Consider the following 19,246-nt stretch of genomic DNA (forward strand, 5'->3'; position numbering starts at 1 on the left):
TTTTCATTGCCTAAGGGACCTCTAAAGAGAAAGCTTAAGTCAGAATGTTGTTTGACTACAATAAACATATGAACAAGAAAATTTTGGGGCACACCAGGCTTTATTTATCACTGAAAATAGCAAGAAATAGCAAGATCGCAAGAAATCAGCCAGTACAGCCCACTTCAAAGCCATGAAGTCACGTGGATCATGATGCATAAACAATTTCCCTCATTTTCCCTCATTATTCAAATACAGTAATGGAGACCAAAAAAGACCAATCAAACTAATAGAATGACACATAGTACATGCACCCCAGTCTATGGTTATTAATATACATTAAAAGAAGACAAAAAATTATCATTAACTCACTGTTAGAAATGCAAAGGCTTCAATGAGGATTAGCAAAGGGATTCGCTTTACACTAACCACCCCGGAACAAAGCTGTGAACAGGCGCCACACCTCCACAGGCCTAAGGTCACCACTTATCTGTTTCGATCGCACTGGCTCCCTTACAGCTATTTTGATCTAAAGTTGTTTTAGCTAATGACTCTTGGCAACAGTATTTTGCAGAAGGGATTGGTCTGGGACTGCAGGGTGCAGCGGAGAGTGGCCATTCGTGTCACCCTGCCAGGCCACTCGGTGATCTCCGATCGGAGATCCTGCAAAATAAACCTGCCCGAACAAACAAACAAGTCACTCTGAAAGCACGATCTGGAAAGGTCGGGGTTGGCGGGTTTTCAGCCGCCGCCGTTACGATCCCCATTGTTCCCATTTCCGTGCCAGCGCTGGCAAACAGCGTCACCCGGGCGCTGGGAGGGCGGCCCGAAGAAGGCCTTCCTCACCGCCCAGCCCGCGGCCGCCATCTCGGCCCTCGGCCTCCCGCAGGCCGCGCATCGCCCTGCCCGACCGTGCGCTGGCCCTTCGCTCCTTCCCCCGCCGCCTCCGGTAGTTTGGCCTGACCGCCCTCCCCCCCCCCCAACGCCCCGCCTCGCCTCACGGGGGCCTGCGGCCTGCTCCCCGCGGGACGGGCCCGACCAGGCCGCTCGGCGCCGGGCCCGCGCCCCGCCGTGTGTGTATGTGTGCGTGTCCCCCTCCCCGCACCGCGGCGGCGGGAGGCGGAGCCCAGCCCACCTGACGGCGGCGGGCGCTGCTGCAGTGCGCGGAGCCGCTGATCCCCGCCGGAGCTCCGCGGCCGCAGCCCGCCGTGAGCGGGGGGTGCTGAGGGGAAATCGGGGGGGGGGGGGAGGTTGACGGGAGGGGGGGGGGGGGTTGGAGAACGGAAAGCGATCGGCGCGGCGGGTGGGGAGGGACAAAGCCGCCGCCATGTTGGGGGTTTGGGTAGAAAAACGGGCGAGGTGGGCCGGCGGGGGCGGCGATCGGAACCAGCCCCCCGGGCCGGTGCGCGGAGGTTCGCCGCCGTTACGGGACAACCCCCCCACACACCCCGCGCTCCTCGCAGCGCGACCCGACCCCCCCCCGGCCTGCTGCCGCCCCCCCCCCCCCCCCGCGCGCGGCGGCCGGACGTGACTGGCTGGTTTAATTTGTCACGCTGCCATTGGCTGGCGGCCGGCGCGTGACGTCAGGGCGCTGCGCAGCGCGGCCGGCGGGTATTTATAGGGGCGGAGGGGCGCTGCGCAGCGGCAGCGAGCAGGCGGGTCGGGCCCGGGAAAGGCCGACGGTTTCATCGCGCCTCATCCCCCCCTACGGCGGGGAGAAACCCACCGAAAAGCCCCGATCCGTCTTCGCCGAAGCGTCCCTTCGGCGGCCGCTGAGCTTTTGTTTCCGTTTGCGCAGCGCCCGAAGCGCCCCCGCCGAGCTTTGTTCCTCTCTCCGGCCCCTGAGGGGAAGGCGCGGCCAAGATGGACCCTTGTCACACCGAGGAGACCGAGGGCGAGATCCCCGGCTTGGGTAAGGCCCGGCGAGGCTGCGGGGGGGGGGGGAGAGGCCGCAGTGAGGGGGAAGTGTGGTGGGGGTGGGGCGGGGAGGAGGGGCGGCCAGTCCCGCCCGCCGCGGGGCCCCGCCGAGCCCCCGCCTTGGCGCCTGATGGCGGCGGTGTGGAAGGGGGGGGGGGGGGGAAAGGCCACGCACCGCCCTACCGGCGCGGCGCCGGGCGGGGGCGGCCATGGCGGCGGGGGCCCGGCCCGGCCGGGTGGCGGCCTGGCGGTGCGGCCGCGTGCGCCGCTCCCCTCCCCCACGCCCTCGCGTGCGTCGTGGCGGGGGTGTGTGTGGGGGTGGGGGCGGCGATCCGGTCCCTGCCTCCTACCGGCACCGTGTGGGGTGTCGGGGGGGGGGGGGGGGAGTGGAAATCCGTGTGCTGGGGGGGGGTGTGTGTGTGTAAACAAGATCTGTTTACATGAGTTTATTGCAGGTGTAACCCTTGCGACTACAGTAACGGGTAACGGCCATCTCTAAGTAGCGTAAATTCCGTGAAAAAAGAGCCATTCAATAAAGCAGAACTTGAAAGTAAAGGTTTCTGGACGCCATAACAGTCTCGTCTTAAAATGGTGAACTATGCCAGTTATTGCAAAACAACCCTGCCCCAGCGCCTATCTCTGTTTACGGGGCTGTCAACAACTGATAACTGGCTAACTCCTCCACTGTTAACGCCACTTACTAGTCAATATTATTTTAAAATCTTTATTAATAAGCAGAGAATACACACAACACTATCAAAGCACTCCGTAGTTTCTCCTTTTAACTATACAGAAAATTCTATCAAAAACCACACAGGTCAGACAAGCAAAAAAAACCCAAACCATATTTTACACTTCAGGCTTGCCTTAAGCTAGACAGGTAATGCATTCAGTTAAAGTAAATGTTTAGGAAAACACTGTTAGGCTTAACTTCTGAACTTCAGGGACTTATTCAAAGTAATTTTCATGTTCTTAAGAAGTCAGGAAAGACTTGACCTGTGAAAACAAAAAGCATATATATTTGCATTAGAAGCAAAACTAAATCATTAGGTTTTTTTCCTTCCTGTCTTGGGAAACAAATAGTTTGTTACTGTACAGTCTCCAGTGCTGTTCTGCCTTTCCATCGAATTAATTTATGAACTGAAATGCGTTTCAGTGTAGCAGACAGCTGTGAACCCAAGATTTGTAAGTTACTACTGGGTAGAATTGAGTAACTTGATTACTCAAAAATAGCAAGTACTTATGAAAGGCAGCTTCTGGAATGCTTTACAGAATGTTACTTCATTACCTCGCTGTACCCACCACCCCAGGCTGAAGGAGAGCTGACCTCGTGTGTTGGGTGGTGAAAGGGGTTCGGTGGAGACCACACTTGCAGTGGGCAAGTTCAAAGAAAGATGGCATGTGTAGTGTAGTCTGGTTCATAACTCTCCAAGCTGTTAACTGCTGGTTTCCATGAGGATATAACTTAACAAATACCTCCAGAACTGAACACTGCAATCCCCTCCCCAGTTAATGCACAGCTATTTAATTGGGAGAATTAGACTTGGCTTGACGGAGTCATTCTTCAGTGATCTCAAATCGATGACCGAGAACAAAATGGAGAAAATGGTTTATATGGTTTGATAGGAGGGCACTTGTTTTCGTCTTACAAGAATAATCTTGTTGGGGCAGTGGGGGAAAGGAAGGTTAATGTGTCCTAGTGAGTGTAATTAATGTTACAGCTCTACTTGGAGGGTTGGGGGTGAGCCCCATGCCTTTAAGTATTAGGATTTTTGTGGGTTTTTTGCTGGGCACACAACATATGGCTCCTGCAGAAGAATTTCCTTGGAATTAGCAAACAGCGTTTTGACTCAAGTGACGTATTTGTTATTGCCTTGTTTCCTCAAACGGCTATTGAGTTTCCCTCCCAACTGTACTTCAGTGTCACTTCATGCATGTAGAACTGCGTACAAGGTTCAGTTATGCCTGTGTTTGTCAGATGTGTTGTGCTCTGTCCAGGAAGAGCCCAGATCCCTAGAATGCGAGGGGGCATAAATAGCTCTAAGCTGACTGCAGGATTTTTCTAAGGACATGATGGCTGACACGAATTGGACAGTATTGTTCTGTGAGCTATTTAACCATGAGTATGGCAGTGCAGACGTGGCAGAGAGTGGTCTGACTACTCCAGCTGCTGTGTATTTGCATCCCCCACGATTGCCCTTCTTTAAATGATTTTTTTGTTTGTTTGGGAAGGAAAGTAAAACACCTTTTCTGCAGCCGTGTAGCTTCCTAAGTCTGTGAAGGAGACTGACTGTACTAGTCCCAAACAAGTACTTCATCACAAAGGTTAAGAATATAAATTGATAACTTGGAGCTATTACTGCACAAGAAGAGCAACTATGAGGAAACATTTAATACTTGCCTTATCAATCAGGTACTCTTGTTTAATCTTATCGTTCTTAAAGTCTTCATTAACATCCAAAACTAGAATGGGAATCTCTCTAAGGTTCTCAAAATCAACTCTGTCAAATGGAAGAACATAATGCAAGTAAAAATGCTGTAACATCCTGTGTATAAAACAATACTGCTTTCCAAGTTGTCCTAAGGGTGCAGCATTCATTACTCAGATTACCACATGCACCTGAGATGTTAATGCTGCTGCCCATGACTTAGGTATAAAGCCCAAGTCAAGTCTGTCCTTAATTGCTCTTTTATAACCTAGTCAACATTGTATCACTGCAATTTTTACGTAAATCTGACCTTTTATTATCTATTTTTATTGTACAACTAGGGAGGAAAGCGAGTTTATGCTTCTTACCTTAATTTCCTTTACCTCATCCTTTGTTACGGAATCAATTACCAGGAATGTGATTTTGATAAGAGGGAGCGTGTATTTTAAAATATCGCTTGCCCTCTTGTTCCCCCCCCCCCTTCTAGTTAACTGCTAATCCATTTACTGCAGGTCTAAAGCTTCCTCTGGTGGGAATGACCTCTTTAGCAGGTTGTAAGACTGGTATTTAAAATGGCTCAGAGATAAGAAGACCATTTTGGCTACTAGAAGCAGACAGGAGCAGTAGTTGTGCAACTGATGTATTGTTCTCTTAAAGCAGTAGTTATTATCTACGTGTGAAAAGCATTTCTAAAATGTAAGCAGTAAGTGTGCTGAACAACATTCTTAACTTGTGTTCAAAGACTTAAATGTTCCTATGAAAAACCACAGGAAATGCTCGCTCACAAGTTTGGAAGGAGTACACAATGTAAACATTCCCAAAATTCCCCAGTATGCAGGGCTGCCTTGTCTTCCAAGTATTTGGGTCATCTTACATGAAACTTAAGAGAGTAGATGTGACCGGTAAAGTACTTTTCCTGGAATTGTTATGCTTCCCATTCAGTAGAATATTTCAGGCTCCTCTAGGGGAAATTCTAAAGTCTGCTTTCACATTCAGAGATTGTTTAGGCGGGAAAGCCAGTAAAAGTCAGTAAGGACACTGGGGGGAAAGGTATGCAGAGATCACTTAGTTACTTGTGTGTAATAGTGCCTGCCAAAAGCCTTCTGATTAGCGTTTATTTTGAAGCTATGATTAATATTTAAACTTAGTTGAAACAGTCATCCTAGTTTAAAGGTAGTTGGGACCTTGCCCTCCCTTACACTGGAACTGGATGCTGCTTAGTAGGTAACTTATGTGATCGGCCACCACTTCAACTCTGCCCTATTCCCGTCTACTTCCAGTTAAAAAAATTCATATCCTTGCTGGAGTTAGAGCTACATAGCTTTCTAGTTGAAGCTAATGCTTAACAGACTTTAAATTAGATGAAGTTCCATCTCTTGGGCAGTGATTTCCCTTTAGTGTATAAGGTAGGAAAGAAAGAGCCTTGCCTGTAAGTTGAAAGTTGCCTACAAGAAAATAGGTTCATACCTCATAGTTCTTTCATGAAGCCAGGTTTCATGTTTATAGTGGAGGCTTTCCAAATACTCAAGCTCAATTCCTTGCTCCTCTTCTCTTCCCCTCATCTGTAGCCTTTCCATGCATTTCTAAAAATAATTAAAAAAAAAAAAAAGCACAAACCTAGGCATTAATCATGTGTTGAAGGTTAAATCAGCTAAATAGACCAAGGGGTCCTTAAATCAGAAGGACTAATACTAGACACTAGTAAGCATTAATTTTAAATGTTTGGCTGAATATAAATGAGTTAAATCTAGAATAACTTTTGTTTCAAAAAAAACAAAACACAAACTTGAGCCACTTTAGCAGATTATCTTAATTTCCCATACAGTCTTGAGCTGAAGTTAAATCAAACTTTATTCAGAAGTTCAGTTTCAGCCTTGGATCCTTACTGAGGGTGGTGGGTGCTGGTGACTGCAGCATTTGCTGACATCAGAACAGCAGTTCAGAAGGGAAGGTTCTTAATTTGGTCTCTGAATGAAATCTGAACTTGCAATAGGCTTCCCATTACATTGTAGGGGGGGGAAGCTAATTCAGTGTTAGTCACTGCATTACTCTCATGAATACATAGGGTTTTATGTCCTCTTTAAGTTTACGGAAACAAAAGCTGGAGCTGAAAATTATGAACGTACCTGAGGTGTGGTTCTTAGGTAGATGATGCCATCCAGTTCTATATCAGATTCAAACTGATTCAAAAGCCATGTGTGCCAGTCCTGATAAATAGCCCACTCTGTTTCATTAATATTTCCAGACTCGAACAGGTTAGAAGCAAATACATATCTGCGGTGAAAGGCATTAGTATTAGTCTCATACCAGGAATGACCAAAGTCAACTACTAAAACACTTCTCACTAGAATCAGAATCATGGTACTGAAAAAATAGCTGCCTACTCTTACATCCATAAAGTATTCTTAATACCATCCAGCTCTCACGTGTTGAATCAGACCTGCTCCTTGCAGATACTAGCTTAATGTGAAGTGTTACCCCAGCTCCACGTCTTTGTGCTCAAAGACATGGAGCTGTTAATCTGAACTCTTGTTGTGAGAGTAAATACCTGTCACTGTACACAGATCTCTCGAAAAATTGCACTGGGTGTTCTGCTTCATGTAGCTTGGCTGAGACAGGCTTTAATTGTGCTCTTACGCGGCTCAAGCAAGCGTAAGTCTGAAATGTATAGGCCCATCTGGTGGGTTTATCATACAGCATTTTAAGTAGATTTCCTCCGCTCTTCTGAGATGTTGAAAGCTCCTAGGGGACAAGAGAGAACACTTAATACCAGCATATTTGCATGATTTCATTTCTCTTTCTTCATCTAGAATTCTGGTATATTGAAGTAAGAGTTTATGGGTGGGTGTTGGGTGGGTTTTAATTTTTTGAAAATGCTTAGGCATAGGAATAGAGATTTGTCTCTCAGCTGATGGTAGTCTTTGACAGCTTCTTTAGTTCAGGTTGATCATCGAGTTCCAGACTTTAATGTTAGATTCCTGTGGAGTAGAGGTGGTTATTTGGAATATGCATTTAATAGTATCCTCCTAGGTAGCCTTTACAATGCATGACCAACGGGTATGTTAGTGGCATCCCCACCAAGGGTAGCTGGATTGTGGCAGGGCTTCCCAGCCAGCCGCCGTGGTTTGTTCTGTGCCCCATCTTGGTCCCCAACACCTACCTCGTACTCCTCCTCCTCAGCTGTCTGGACGTTGCACCACTTGGCGATGGGCTCGGGGATGATCTCCCACTCATCGCTGTGCTTCTCCAGCAGCCTGACAAACGTTGACTTCCCTGCAGCTGCGGAGGATATAAAAAGCTCGCTGAGGGTGTGGATGAGACTGGTCTGACAGAGATGGTGAGGCGGTTGTGAGGTGTCCTGTGGAGCCTGTAGGCAGCGTGGCTGCGGTGCGTGAGGCGCAGGGGAGCCCGGGCGGGCTTTGGGGCTCTGGGGAAGGGCTGGTGGGCGGGCCGCCTGTCCGCCTTCTGAGAAAGCGGCTCTAATCTCCAGCGCCAGGAGCCCTGCCTGTGCCGGGCCGCCGATAGGCACCGGCGGGGGCCTCCATTTTAGGAGCAGGCTGAGCCTGGGGCGGGCCATGGCGGGGGTGCCGCCCGCGCATGCGCGGCACGGGGGCGAAAGGGGGGGGGGAGGAAACATGTCGCCGCGCATGCGCGGTGCGGGCGGGCAGCTGGCGCCGGCGGGCAGGCGTGTGGCGCAGTGTCGGGCCGGGACGCGGGGGGCGGCCTTGCCGTGCCCGGGCTCGGTCCTTGGGCGGGCCGGGAGTGCGGGGATGGCCCCGGTGGGGTGGGTGCGTGTGTCTCCCGTGTCTCCCGTCCCGGGGAGGGACGGGATGGTTGTTGCCATCAAGCCCGCCCACCGCGGACGAGGACACTGCGTCCTCGCCGTGTCCGGCCAGGTTCCCCCCTCCCTTCCCCGGGCGATGGCGCCCATTCCCTAGTACCGCCGGCAGCGGGTCTTGGCCCTCGGGCGGCTGAGCGGCGGCCGCGCTTCTCCTTCAACCGCATCCTCCCGCCTTCATGCGGAGGTGGGTGGAAAGGGCCCCTGGCCGCCCCTCTTCCACAGCGTCTGCGCCGCCATCCGCGCCACCTCGGGGCGCTCCCGAGGCCCCCACCGCCGCGTCCCTCCCCCGCCGCGCTCACCGATGTTCCCCTCGATGGAAATCTTTCGGAGGCGCTTCTGGAAGCTGGAGTCGAGGGAGCCGGCGGGGCCGCGGCAGTGCCGCTTGGCGGGGGTGGACATGGCGGCAGCACTCAGGGCCTCCGGCTGCTCCGGCCCGCTTTAAGCTTCCCGCCAGCCGGTGGGCGGGATGGCGGCCGCCGCCACTCCCCGGGAAGAGGCGGAGGCGATGCCCCCTCCCTCTCTCCCTCCCGCCGCGGTGGGTGCCGGGCCGGGCCGGGGGAGCGGGGCCGCCGCCGTCGGGGGTTAAACCCGGGCGTGGAGCGAGTGAAGTCGGGCTGAGCTGCTGCCTTCAGGAGCTTACTGTGAAACGGTTCCACTCCCTGCTTCGATTTGCATTAACGGATACAAGTTATCTGTATTATTTGGTTTTCAGGCGTGAACTCGAGAGCGTTATCTCATATTATTTTTCAAAAATCCTCCAGCTCTGGTTGGGGAGGCAGTTGTTACGGTCCGGATCGGTGTTTGTTAAACCAAACATTTTACACAGCTCTGTGAGGGCTGAGGCCGGGCAGGTTTGCAGTGAAGGGACCGACTGAGGGTCGGTCACCCGTGGTGTGGCGACAGAGGACACACGCACAAAGGGCTCGGTGCTGCCGGGAGCAGCTTGGCTCCCGTTCCCCTGCCAGCGCTGGCCCGCCTGGGGCTGTGGGGACTCTTGCCTGACTCCTGGCACGGGTTCCATCACCTGTGGGCAAGCCGAGACATGGACCGCGTGTTCGTTGCAGGGTAAAGAGAGGGGATGGAGGATTCTCAAATGATGAGTTTTTAGGGGTGCAACTCGCCGAGGCTGCGTGACTGTAGTTATTCCTGTAACTTCCTGCTGCCTCTCTAAAAATGAGATTCAGGGTGAAATCTAGCTAGGTCTGGTGTGTTTGGAGGAGATGGGAGGGAGTTATATTTTCCTTTCTTTTATGATAATTGTGACCCATGTCTCTTCTTTCCCCCATCTCCTACAAACACACCAGGCTTCAGTGACCGAAGCGAGCAGATTGTTTCACGTGGGGTAGCGTCAGCATTTGAAGCTGGTAAGTGCTAGTTCCCACACACCTCTCTGTGCAGCCAGACTCCTCGCTCTCCCCTCCCACGCGTGCCGTGCCCCTGCGGGGGGGCGAGTGTCGGTACCGGGGACCGGCCATTCTCCCCTTCCCCCCCCCCCCCCCCCCCCCTCCCCGGGGCCGGGCGGCGGAGGGCAGACGGGGCATGCGCGGTGAGGAGCGCGGCGCTGAGCGGCGCATGCGCGCAGGCCCGGCCCGCGCTGAGCGCGGGAGCCGGCGCCGCGGCGGCTTTGTTCAGCGGGGCAGGCAGGAGACGCATGCGCACAAGCTGCCGGGGGCGGGTGGAAGAGCCTAGGCTAGCCAGGACGCATGCGCAAACCCGGCGGGCGCGGCGCGGGTGCGTGTCCCGGGGCGGAGGAGCGCGGTGGTACTACAGAGCATGCGCAGGTGGGGCCTGCGGGGCGGGGCCGGAGCCCGCCCGGTGTGGACGCGCATGCGCCCCGCCCTCAGCCAGGCCGCAGCCCCTCTTGGCAGCCCGCGCTCCTCGGCGGCCGCTCGCCACACGCTGCTCGCCACACGCCGCTCTTCTGCCGGCCACGGGTGCCGTGCGCGTCGGCGGGGGACTGCAAGCCGTCGGGCCCACCAGGGTGGTGTTTGGGGCCGGGGTTCTTTGTGCGGCGGAAGGCCCGGCCCAGCGGAAGCGGGACTACCCGCCGCCATTTCCTAGCGCGCTCTCGCCACAGGCTCGCCCGCTCGCTGCCGCCTGACTGGGACTAGGCGCTCTCCGGACAGCGGATCAGGCTCGGAGCCCTAGAACCACCGCGGAGCCCCACCATGTGTGCGTGCGGGGACGGGGGCTGGGCGCGGGCCGGGGGGGCGGGCCGGTCCAGGCGGGAGCGGCTCTGTGTGTGTGAGGCGGGCAGCGGTCCGAGGTAGAGGAGGCTCGGGGGTGGGTGGGTGAAGGCCAGGGGGGCCGCCGGGCGCTCTGAGGGGGTGCGGGTGGCGGCCGTGCTGTGCAGCATCTCAAAGGACTTGCTTTGGTTTTCTTCAGCAACCACAGAAACTGAGACGGAGCAGAGCCTCACCCCCAATGTGATGCTCAACACGGAGAGCAGCGAGGGATATGTGGTGAAGGTCAGGGGGCTGCCTTGGTCCTGCTCCACTGAGGAGGTGCAGAGGTTTTTCTCCGGTAAGCACAACTGTGGGAGGAAAGGGGCCTGGCTCTCACAATTCTAGGTTCCTCGTGGGGACGCTGCAGCAGTGGGAGTACTGCAGTGAGCAGTTCCAGAAAGTGTGGAGGGCACTGCAGTAGCAGGTGAAGTTCGTAGTGCATCAAGTACCTTAGCTAGGATGCAGGGTGGAAAGCTATGCTTTTGCTAGTAGGAACTAGACACAAAGGAGCTTACTCTGGGAGTTTCTGGGATAGCCACAACTGCCTTAGCTTTTTGAGCAGCCTGAAAGAGAAGCTTCTGTTTTAAAGAACACTTCACAATTTTTGCTTCAGATTGAACTAGATCAGTTTAGTTCTTGATGCTGTCCTAATAGGCTCTCTTGTGTTAAGTAAGTGTTCAGTGTGTTTTGTCCTTCCCCTAAATTATTAGCATTATGCAGTAATAAGTAGAGGTGATAAATACATGCTTTCTTCAGGGCCTGGAGATCTTAAAGCTGCTTCAGAAGTCTAGCATATTGGACTTGGTTCTGATTTAGTTCATTACGCTTACACTGATTGTTACCAGTCATTTAACCTCATGCTGATGAGGAGGCTTAGTTCAGTTATGATCAGAAGCAGATAGCACATTCAACTTGAGTTGAGGCAGCCGAGCTTTGAAAATAGATAGCTAATTTGCATTTATTCCTAGTGATTTGCTAATCTTCAGACTTGGCAGGAAGAATAATTTGATTTTAGTTAGTCGCTTAGTTTATTGCTCTATATAAAAATTACAACTGCTGGTTTTGTCATCTTGGGTATAATTTGATAGTTGTTTTTATTTTTTTCCTTTTAGAATATCTGAAGCTTTTTAAAGTCACAATGTTCTTTTAATGAAATTAATTCTGGCCTTCCTGTTTCATTTTCAGATTGCAAAATTCTAAACGGGGCTTTGGGTATCCGTTTCATCTACACCAGGGAGGGCAGACCAAGTGGAGAAGCATTTGCTGAACTTGAATCAGAGGAAGATGTGAAATTGGCGCTGAAAAAAGACAGAGAAACAATGGGACACAGATATGTTGAAGGTTTGACTCAGTTGGTCTAGTAACTGACTAAATGTGTTTGTGCTGGATGGGTTTTTATTTAGTTAATCGCTTTTTTTGTCTCTTTAAAATGCATGTGAAAGGACAGATGGACTTTTATATCATAAGTTGACTAGTTTCAAGGCAAATGGCTTTTAAAACTGTTGTGTATTGCAGATTGCATTAATTCTAAGTGCCTTTTACAGTTTTCAAGTCAAACAACGTTGAAATGGATTGGGTTCTGAAGCATACTGGTCCCAACAGCCCCGATACAGCTAATGATGGTTTTGTACGTCTTAGAGGACTCCCATTTGGCTGTAGTAAAGAAGAAATTGTACAGTTTTTTTCAGGTATGTGGGATAAAAGTAGTAGCTGTAGCACTATTGGTCTATGCTAAAAAAAGATAACCAATCGCCACGGATTGCCCAGTAGCACTTCCAGTATTATGCTGATGGGTATTAAAAGGAAATAAGCAATTCTTCGTTAGTTATCTGGCCTTGAGGAATCACTTCCTAAAGTACTTCTTTATTAAATAATTGAGGGAACTCCACAAAGCTGCTCTAATTTATGCTTAGAGGTACATACTATTCCAAGTAAAGGTAGCAGGAAACAAGTGTCTTGCTTTCTAAATTAAAAGTGAACAATTCAGGTGGGAGGATATTTCCACCCACAGCCTTGGCTGGCTCATGCTGCTCAGTGAAGGATGTAGAACACCACCGTTGGGCTCGGCACAAGGAGCAGGGTCTGAGGCAGGGCATGCATCGTGCCCGTGATTACTTGTAAGTGTAGATTTAGTACTCGATGAGATTCCAGGGAAAAACAGCCTGCTGAGCTCTACCCAAGTACAGATTTCCCCCCTCCCCACTCCCTTTCCTAGGGGAAGAACCACCAAATTTGATACTGTCTAGCCTAAAGTTTTTGTAGGCGAAGAGATAATGTCTTGCATTGACTCATTCTCACTTTTTTGCAGCTGTTATGTTTTAGGAACTGGAATACTATTATAAATGCCTAAAAATGAAATACGTTGATCTACCTAGGAATTAACTTGGTAGTATTTTCGAAGTAGTAGATTTCTAAATGTGAGCATTAAAATTACCTGGAATGTTTTGCTATAACAAGATACGATTGACCTTTCTGTTTTGCTTTAAAATACAATAGAAATATTTCAAATTCTGCAACTTCAGAACTTGTTTTCTGTTTTCTGAATCAGTAGTATATTGTGAACAAGAGCAATTCCTGAGCATGTGCTTTTTAAGTTGTTTTTTTTTTTTTACCTGGTTCAAGCTTTAAAAACTGTTAATGTGCTTAATATACAAAATGTGCCTCTTCTGTTCAGAAACTAATACTTTTGAAATTACTTCATGATTTTTTCTTAATTAAGCACTCCTAAAGATAAAAAAAAAAAATTAATGCTGAAACTTGATGTTTGCATAAGACTAATTATTTTACCTGTGTGACTTCTAGTAAAAATACTTGTTAGGTATATAAAGCTGTTTAACTTGCTGTGTTTGAATTGACGTTATCTTAAAAAGTTCATCTTAAATACTTTCACAGAATTGAAGAGGTTTGTAATATGTGAACTTCTTAATGCACCCTGCATTAGATGCTTTGTCTGAGGAGTTGTCTGTGACACTCAGGACATTTCTGTGCTCTGCAGGGTGGGTTAAGAAGGAAAACTGAATGGTATGTGATCGTGGATCTCTTTCTGTTGACGTGCTTTTTTTCTTCTAGTGTTCTAGAATCAACATACCATTCACTAACAAGTGTTAAAAATTCTGGTGTATTTAAAGCTATAAGAAAAACTCATGACTGGGCTTGTGATGTTAATATTGCCCCCCTACTGGGGTTATTTGTCCTTGGGTTGAAGGGTTGGAAATCGTGCCAAATGGGATAACATTGCCGGTGGACTTCCAGGGGAGGAGTACGGGGGAGGCCTTCGTGCAGTTTGCTTCACAGGAAATAGCTGAAAAGGCTCTAAAGAAACACAAGGAAAGAATAGGGCACAGGTGGGGATGGATGGTTGGTTGGCTATGTCACTTTTCTTATGGTAAACAATTAAATCCATATTCTCTCTTCTGAAAGTATTAACGTCCAAAGAGAAATAGTATTTTGGTCTCTAATTCGGTGATCAGTAAAGGTATTGCTAATGTGCGTGTGGCACAGGCTGTTTGGATTTACCCAAAAGAAAAGATAAAATTGGGTTAAGCTTAATTGTGCTTTAGAAATGTGCTCGTTCCAGAGGAGTGCAAAACTGATAGCTTGAAGTGACAAAGTTGAGAGACTATGGCTTTAACTTCTCAAATAGCACCAATGATGCCTTTAGCTCTTAAGACATGCACAGTACTCTTATTACCATAAGAAAATGTGATACTTTCTAAACTTGTTTTATAAGTTGAAATGTAACAAATTTTCTTACTGTATTAATCTTCCATGTAATAAGCATAGCTTTCAAGAAATTGTCACAAAGGGTTTTTATTCTATTTTACTTGTGACTATTTTTCATTGAAGCATGCACTTTTTTGCCTACGCTGAATCACTGAAGCGTAGGCTGGGTTCACTAGCACATGCAGAGCTTTTCCTAGCATCCTGGTGGGTTAAAATCCTGGTGGAGGCCGGGGTTTTTAACCCTCTGTTTACGTTGCCACCTGAGCAAAACAGTGCTGAGTTGAGCGGACGTCGGTCCCTCCTACGTTTTTTGACTAACACTTAAAATTGGGGGGAGGAGGGTGGGGAATCAATATTGCTCCCCCGCCCTTAAGGTTGGGATACTGTGAAGTATGAGGAGCATGTAAACCCTTCAGTAATTGTAATTTCTTGAAAATACACTGATTTGAAAGTAACGTAGTGCTTATAATAGTATGTCATTGCCTACATAATGTTAAGAAACCTGGCTTAAAAATATACCGCCAGTTTCGAGGCTATGACTAAATGGCTTGTTTTAATGTGAAGTTGTGAGGCGTTTGTGGAAGGAGCCGAAGACTGACTTCTCTCTGTGGAAACACTTCTAGGTACATTGAGATCTTCAAGAGTAGTCGAGCGGAAGTGCGCACTCACTACGACCCTCCACGCAAGCTGTTGGCAATGCAGAGACCCGGTCCTTACGACAGACCCGGTCTTACGCGGGGATATAACAGTCTTGGTAGAGGAAGTAGCTTGGAAAGAATGAGGCGTGGAGCTTACGGAGGAGGTAAGGATACGAAGTCCAAGAGGGAGCTGCTCATCTGAGAAGCAGCAACACTTGGACCTGGTAGTGTCTTCCCTGCTTTGTAACTGCTGGTTTGTATTATGTCCTTGGCTGTATTCCTTCTAGAAGAAATGGAAGGTTCTAATACAAGTTGTCTGCAGTGTGTTCGTGCGTGTTTGGCTCTTGCTGTAGCTGAAATGAACATGTTGTCCAATCTATTTATAGGTTATGGAGGTTATGATGACTACAATGGGTATAATGATGGCTATGGTTTTGGTTCTGATAGATTTGGAAGAGGTAAGATTTCTCTAATAGGAACTGTAACTAAACTTTCAATACATTCCAAAAGAAACTAAAATACATCTGAAAGACCTAGAATGGACTCTTTTCTCTGCAGGAATGTCGGACCACAGATACGGCGACGGGGGATCCACCTTCCAGAGCACGACTGGCCACTGCGTCCACATGAGAGGTCTGCCTTACAGAGCTACAGAGAACGACATCTACAACGTGAGTCCCAAATCTGCTCTTTTCTTAAATGCATGGCTTTAAGAGTCTGTAGTCGTTACTGGGCACGTCAACTGCGCCGCAGTTAACGAGCGTTCCTTTAGAGGCTGAGCTGTTGCATTGGTGCGTTTTCATCTGTGTGACTTTTGTATGTAGTTCTTCTCACCTCTGAACCCTGTAAGAGTACACATTGAAATCGGACCAGATGGCAGAGTAACCGGAGAGGCAGACGTCGAATTTGCTACTCATGAGGATGCAGTGGCCGCTATGTCCAAAGACAAAGCAAATATGCGTAAGTACGACGGGTCTGAGTACGTGGCTGTAGGGAAGGCGCATACGGCGGTGTCGTGCGTCTGCTGTAACTGCACTGCCCAAGGTTTTATTGTAGCGAGGCAAACTGCGCCTGGGTTTGGGTGTGAAACGCTCTCACGGCAAAATGTCTTTTGTCTTCCAGAACACAGATATGTAGAACTCTTCTTGAATTCTACAGCAGGAGGAAGCGGTGGTGCCTATGGCAGTCAAATGATGGGAGCAATGGGTATGTGTAAAGGGTCTAACTGCGCTTCTAAACAAGCACTTGCTATTGAAAAGGAAGCTGGCTAATGTTCTACAGCTCCTGCTTATTCTGTGCCTGGCGTAAAAACTGAAATCCAACATTCTGTCTTAATCACAGTCAAGGAATCGGAAGGGGTAGTCCAAGATTGGAACACTAGCACATTGCCAGGTATATAAACCTTTTGGGAATAATTTGAACAATTAATAGGTTGAATAAGCTGAGGCACTGAATGTGGTCTGTGTGTGTGGTGGGATGAGTGGCCCCCGGGAGCGCGGTGGTGCGGGAGTGACGTGGGAGACACCTGTCCTCTGACTCTCCTTCCCCTCCCTTTTTCCGGAGACCCGGACAGAGTCTGATGATGGAGGGTGTATCTGTGGCACGAGGCCCTTCAAGCCTGGTCTTGGTGGAGAGGGAAAATCTATTTGGAATTTGGAGAAACTGTCTGAATGGCTCTAGAAAACTCTCAAATTTGTTTGAAATTTGCAACACAAGCCTAAAGCCACTGTTGTGCCTGTGAAGCAGATACCCTTCTTGATACCTGACGTGTCTGGTTCCTTAGAGATGAAGGCGGTGGTTGGTTTTTGGGGGTTTCTTTCTCGAGGGTGGGGATGCGTGTGTGCGCGTGTGTAGATACTCTGCGGCTTTTATAGTATTTTGGTTGCAAAATGTTTGCAGTCTAATGCTGCTGCTTTAACTACAGAAGAGCAGTGTGGGAGCGTAGACAAGTGCTGAGGTGAAGAGCGGGAGTCAGTAAGCTTAGGTGGGGGTCCCCCGCCGCGCTGCTGCGATGCGCAGTGAGTCTGCCCGGAGCGTACCCAGCCGAGTAACCTCAGGTACAGAGTCACCATGTCTCCGGGTGCTGTCACGGCCTGGTCTGAGCTCACTTGAAGCCCAGTTTGAGTCTCTCGGGGTGTGTACTGGATACAGCAGCAGATTGATCCACCGAAAGCGCAGAAGTAAACCCGCCCACGAGTGCTTGAGAATCACGAGCGCCTGCTGTAATTCTCGAAGTTCCTGTTGCTGCTTGATTGTAGGAGTATCTTTAGAAACCTGGTAGCGCTTGCCTTGAGCTTGTTACCTTAGGAAGCTTTTTCCCCTACGTATCTAGGCGAGAGAGAGCTAGTGCTGGAGGCCGGGGGCTGTTAGTTAGGAGAAGGGTGGGTTTTGTTGATAATGAGCAGACTGGTTTTGAGAGGCAAACTCTTTAACGATTTTATTCTTAACTTAAAAGGAAGCCAATCCAGTTATGGTGGTCCAGCTAACCAGCAGCTGAGTGGGGGTTACGGAGGAGGATATGGTGGTCAAAGCAGCATGAGTGGATATGGTAAGAGCATTTCTTCACTGGTTTTAGGTGGGCCGAGCGCAGCTGGCTTAGCCAGCCTCGAGGGGCTGTTTGCTGCTGCTGAGGGGTCACGGGACACACCGGGCAGCACAAGCCCTGTGACTTGGCTGTTGTGGATTTGAGAACCGGAGGGGGATGGATTCAAAGCAGGAACTTGGAGCTGAGGGAGGGAGATGTGGGAAATGATTCTGGAAGGGGGAGGAGATGGCGGTCTCCAGACTTCCATTTCTCTGATTCTGGGTGCGGAAGCTGGAGACCAGCCTGGTTTAGATACAGGAGTACGAAGGGGGGAGGGTACGCGGGAGGCTGGGTGCTCTCTGCCTCCGCACAACACCGAACGCAGACGGAGGGCAAGGCAGAGCTGGCTCTTCGTTGAACAACCGATACGCTTGATTTTGGGTCCGGAGCTGTAATGAACTGACGCTTTGCAGTGTTGGGCACAGTAGATGGTGTTTACGCGGTGGCCCAGCAAGGACAGGCGTTGGGGGAAGGATGCTACGAGTCTGCCTGAGCCAGCTGTGAACCTGCTGTCGGTTTTCCCCCCCAGACCCCGGGAGCCAGGGCGCCATGAACAGCAGTTACTACAGCAGCGGGAACCGCGCGTCCATGGGAGTGAACGGCATGGGCGGCATGTCCAACATGTCCAACATGAGTGGTGGCTGGGGAATGTAACCAATCGCTGACTTTTGGTCGCATCTTTTTTTAAAAAACAAAAAAACAAAAAACTAAGTTTAACAGTTTTGCAATACGAGCTTGTGATTTATGCTTTACTGTAAGTGGATTCAGGATTGTTATTTTAAAACCTTTCAGGTTCAGTATTTTTGAACGTACAGAAATGAACATTCATCTAGGATGTAATAACCGAGTTGAGTAAAGACTATAACTGTTAAACAACTCTGAGCGTTTCTCAAGTTAGTTTCGTTGTAGGAGTGTATTTAAGCAGTTAAGCGTATTTAGGTTAAAGCTGTTTGAATTATGTTAAATGTTGCTCTTATACCATATTACATCCAACACTGTTTTGAATACATGTTGAAAGAGACATGCTTTTTTGTAAAGAAACAATATAGGGGCTGTGTCTGAAATTCAAAGTGAACATTTGGCATGTTAGTTCTAGTTTATTTCTTTTAATATCCTGTAAGGCACGTTAAAGCTTTTTTTTTTTTTTTTTTTTTAAGTTAATGGGGGAAACATGTTGAGACGCAATACGGCTACTTTAGGATTTTGGTCTTGGTGTTCGTATAAAATTCTGAGGCCTTGATTTAATCTTTCATTGTATTGTGATTTTCCTTTTTAGGTGTATTGCGCTAAGTGAAACTTGTTAAATAAATCTTCCTTTTAAAAACTGGAACTCATTCCTTTTTGACCTCCAGCTTCTGTGGTGTGGCTGCTACACCCGTAGAAGTGTCACCGTGCTCCAAGGCGAGCACTGTCACCTCTCCCTGTGACAGTTCCCCCCTCAAAGCTGGCCTTGTGGGATGTTAAAAGTGACAGTTGTGGGGGTTGGTGAAGAAAACCAGCACCCGGGGGTGCTGAGCGCCTGTTGGTGTGACGTGTCCAAGCCTGAGCCTGTGCTCGGCAGGGTCTCGGGAGTGATTCTGTAACTTCTCGTGGGTGTCTCTGGGGAGCCAGAGCGCTGCTTTGATTGACTCTGCAGCAACCCTGTTGCAATAAATTCACCTTAGCAAACATCTCGTCGAAAGATGTGGTTTTGCAAAACTCAGCTGCTTATTGTAAGTGCTGGAATTTATGGAATAATATGGAATCTTGCCAGGCATTTGCCTGTTTTTTGCAAATTTGAACCATTCTTCCCTAAGAGTTAGAAATCTGAGGAAAACCCCATCAGGTTTTGCAGCAGCAGAGCTAAGAAGGGGTGAATCCCGAGGGCTTCTCCGCTGGGGTTGTATTTGCTGTTACAGCCCTGTTTCATT

At 49.3% G+C, this 19,246-nt stretch overlaps 2 protein-coding genes across 17 annotated transcripts; one reads left to right on the forward strand and one right to left on the reverse strand.

Moving 5' to 3' along the window:
- Positions 1 to 783: 783 nt before the first annotated feature.
- On the forward strand, positions 784 to 18,668 carry HNRNPH1 (heterogeneous nuclear ribonucleoprotein H1). Of its 14 annotated transcripts, none has more exons than XM_074155763.1 (15): positions 784 to 928; positions 1,778 to 1,891; positions 9,471 to 9,530; positions 10,552 to 10,689; positions 11,577 to 11,732; positions 11,936 to 12,079; positions 13,597 to 13,735; positions 14,738 to 14,916; positions 15,139 to 15,210; positions 15,290 to 15,423; positions 15,577 to 15,712; positions 15,875 to 15,958; positions 16,094 to 16,144; positions 17,208 to 17,300; positions 17,866 to 18,668. In XM_074155763.1, exons 2-15 carry the CDS (start codon positions 1,843 to 1,845, stop codon positions 17,988 to 17,990), a joined length of 1,560 nt encoding a protein of 519 aa, XP_074011864.1. In that variant the 5' UTR covers positions 784 to 928; positions 1,778 to 1,842; the 3' UTR covers positions 17,991 to 18,668. The 14 variants fall into 14 exon arrangements, with proteins under 14 accessions (XP_074011864.1, XP_074011870.1, XP_074011873.1 ...); XM_074155765.1 differs by lacking the exon at positions 784 to 928 and adding an exon at positions 1,086 to 1,187 and having other exon boundaries at positions 15,311 to 15,423; positions 17,866 to 18,662; XM_074155761.1 differs by lacking the exon at positions 784 to 928 and adding an exon at positions 1,088 to 1,187.
- On the reverse strand, positions 2,614 to 8,572 carry LOC141470006 (deoxycytidine kinase 2). 3 transcript variants are annotated; one of them, XM_074155893.1, is made up of 7 exons: positions 8,466 to 8,572; positions 7,486 to 7,604; positions 6,874 to 7,067; positions 6,452 to 6,599; positions 5,793 to 5,908; positions 4,298 to 4,397; positions 2,614 to 2,892 (listed from the first exon to the last, which is right to left on the reverse strand). In XM_074155893.1, exons 1-7 carry the CDS (start codon positions 8,563 to 8,565, stop codon positions 2,869 to 2,871), a joined length of 801 nt encoding a protein of 266 aa, XP_074011994.1. In that variant the 5' UTR covers positions 8,566 to 8,572; the 3' UTR covers positions 2,614 to 2,868. The 3 variants fall into 3 exon arrangements, with proteins under 3 accessions (XP_074011994.1, XP_074011995.1, XP_074011993.1); XM_074155894.1 differs by having other exon boundaries at positions 6,874 to 7,064; positions 8,466 to 8,565; XM_074155892.1 differs by lacking the exon at positions 2,614 to 2,892 and having other exon boundaries at positions 4,253 to 4,397; positions 8,466 to 8,565.
- Positions 18,669 to 19,246: the final 578 nt, after the last annotated feature.

This window comes from Numenius arquata, chromosome 11 (genome assembly GCF_964106895.1).
Source record: "Numenius arquata chromosome 11, bNumArq3.hap1.1, whole genome shotgun sequence".
Lineage (NCBI taxonomy): Eukaryota > Metazoa > Chordata > Aves > Charadriiformes > Scolopacidae > Numenius > Numenius arquata.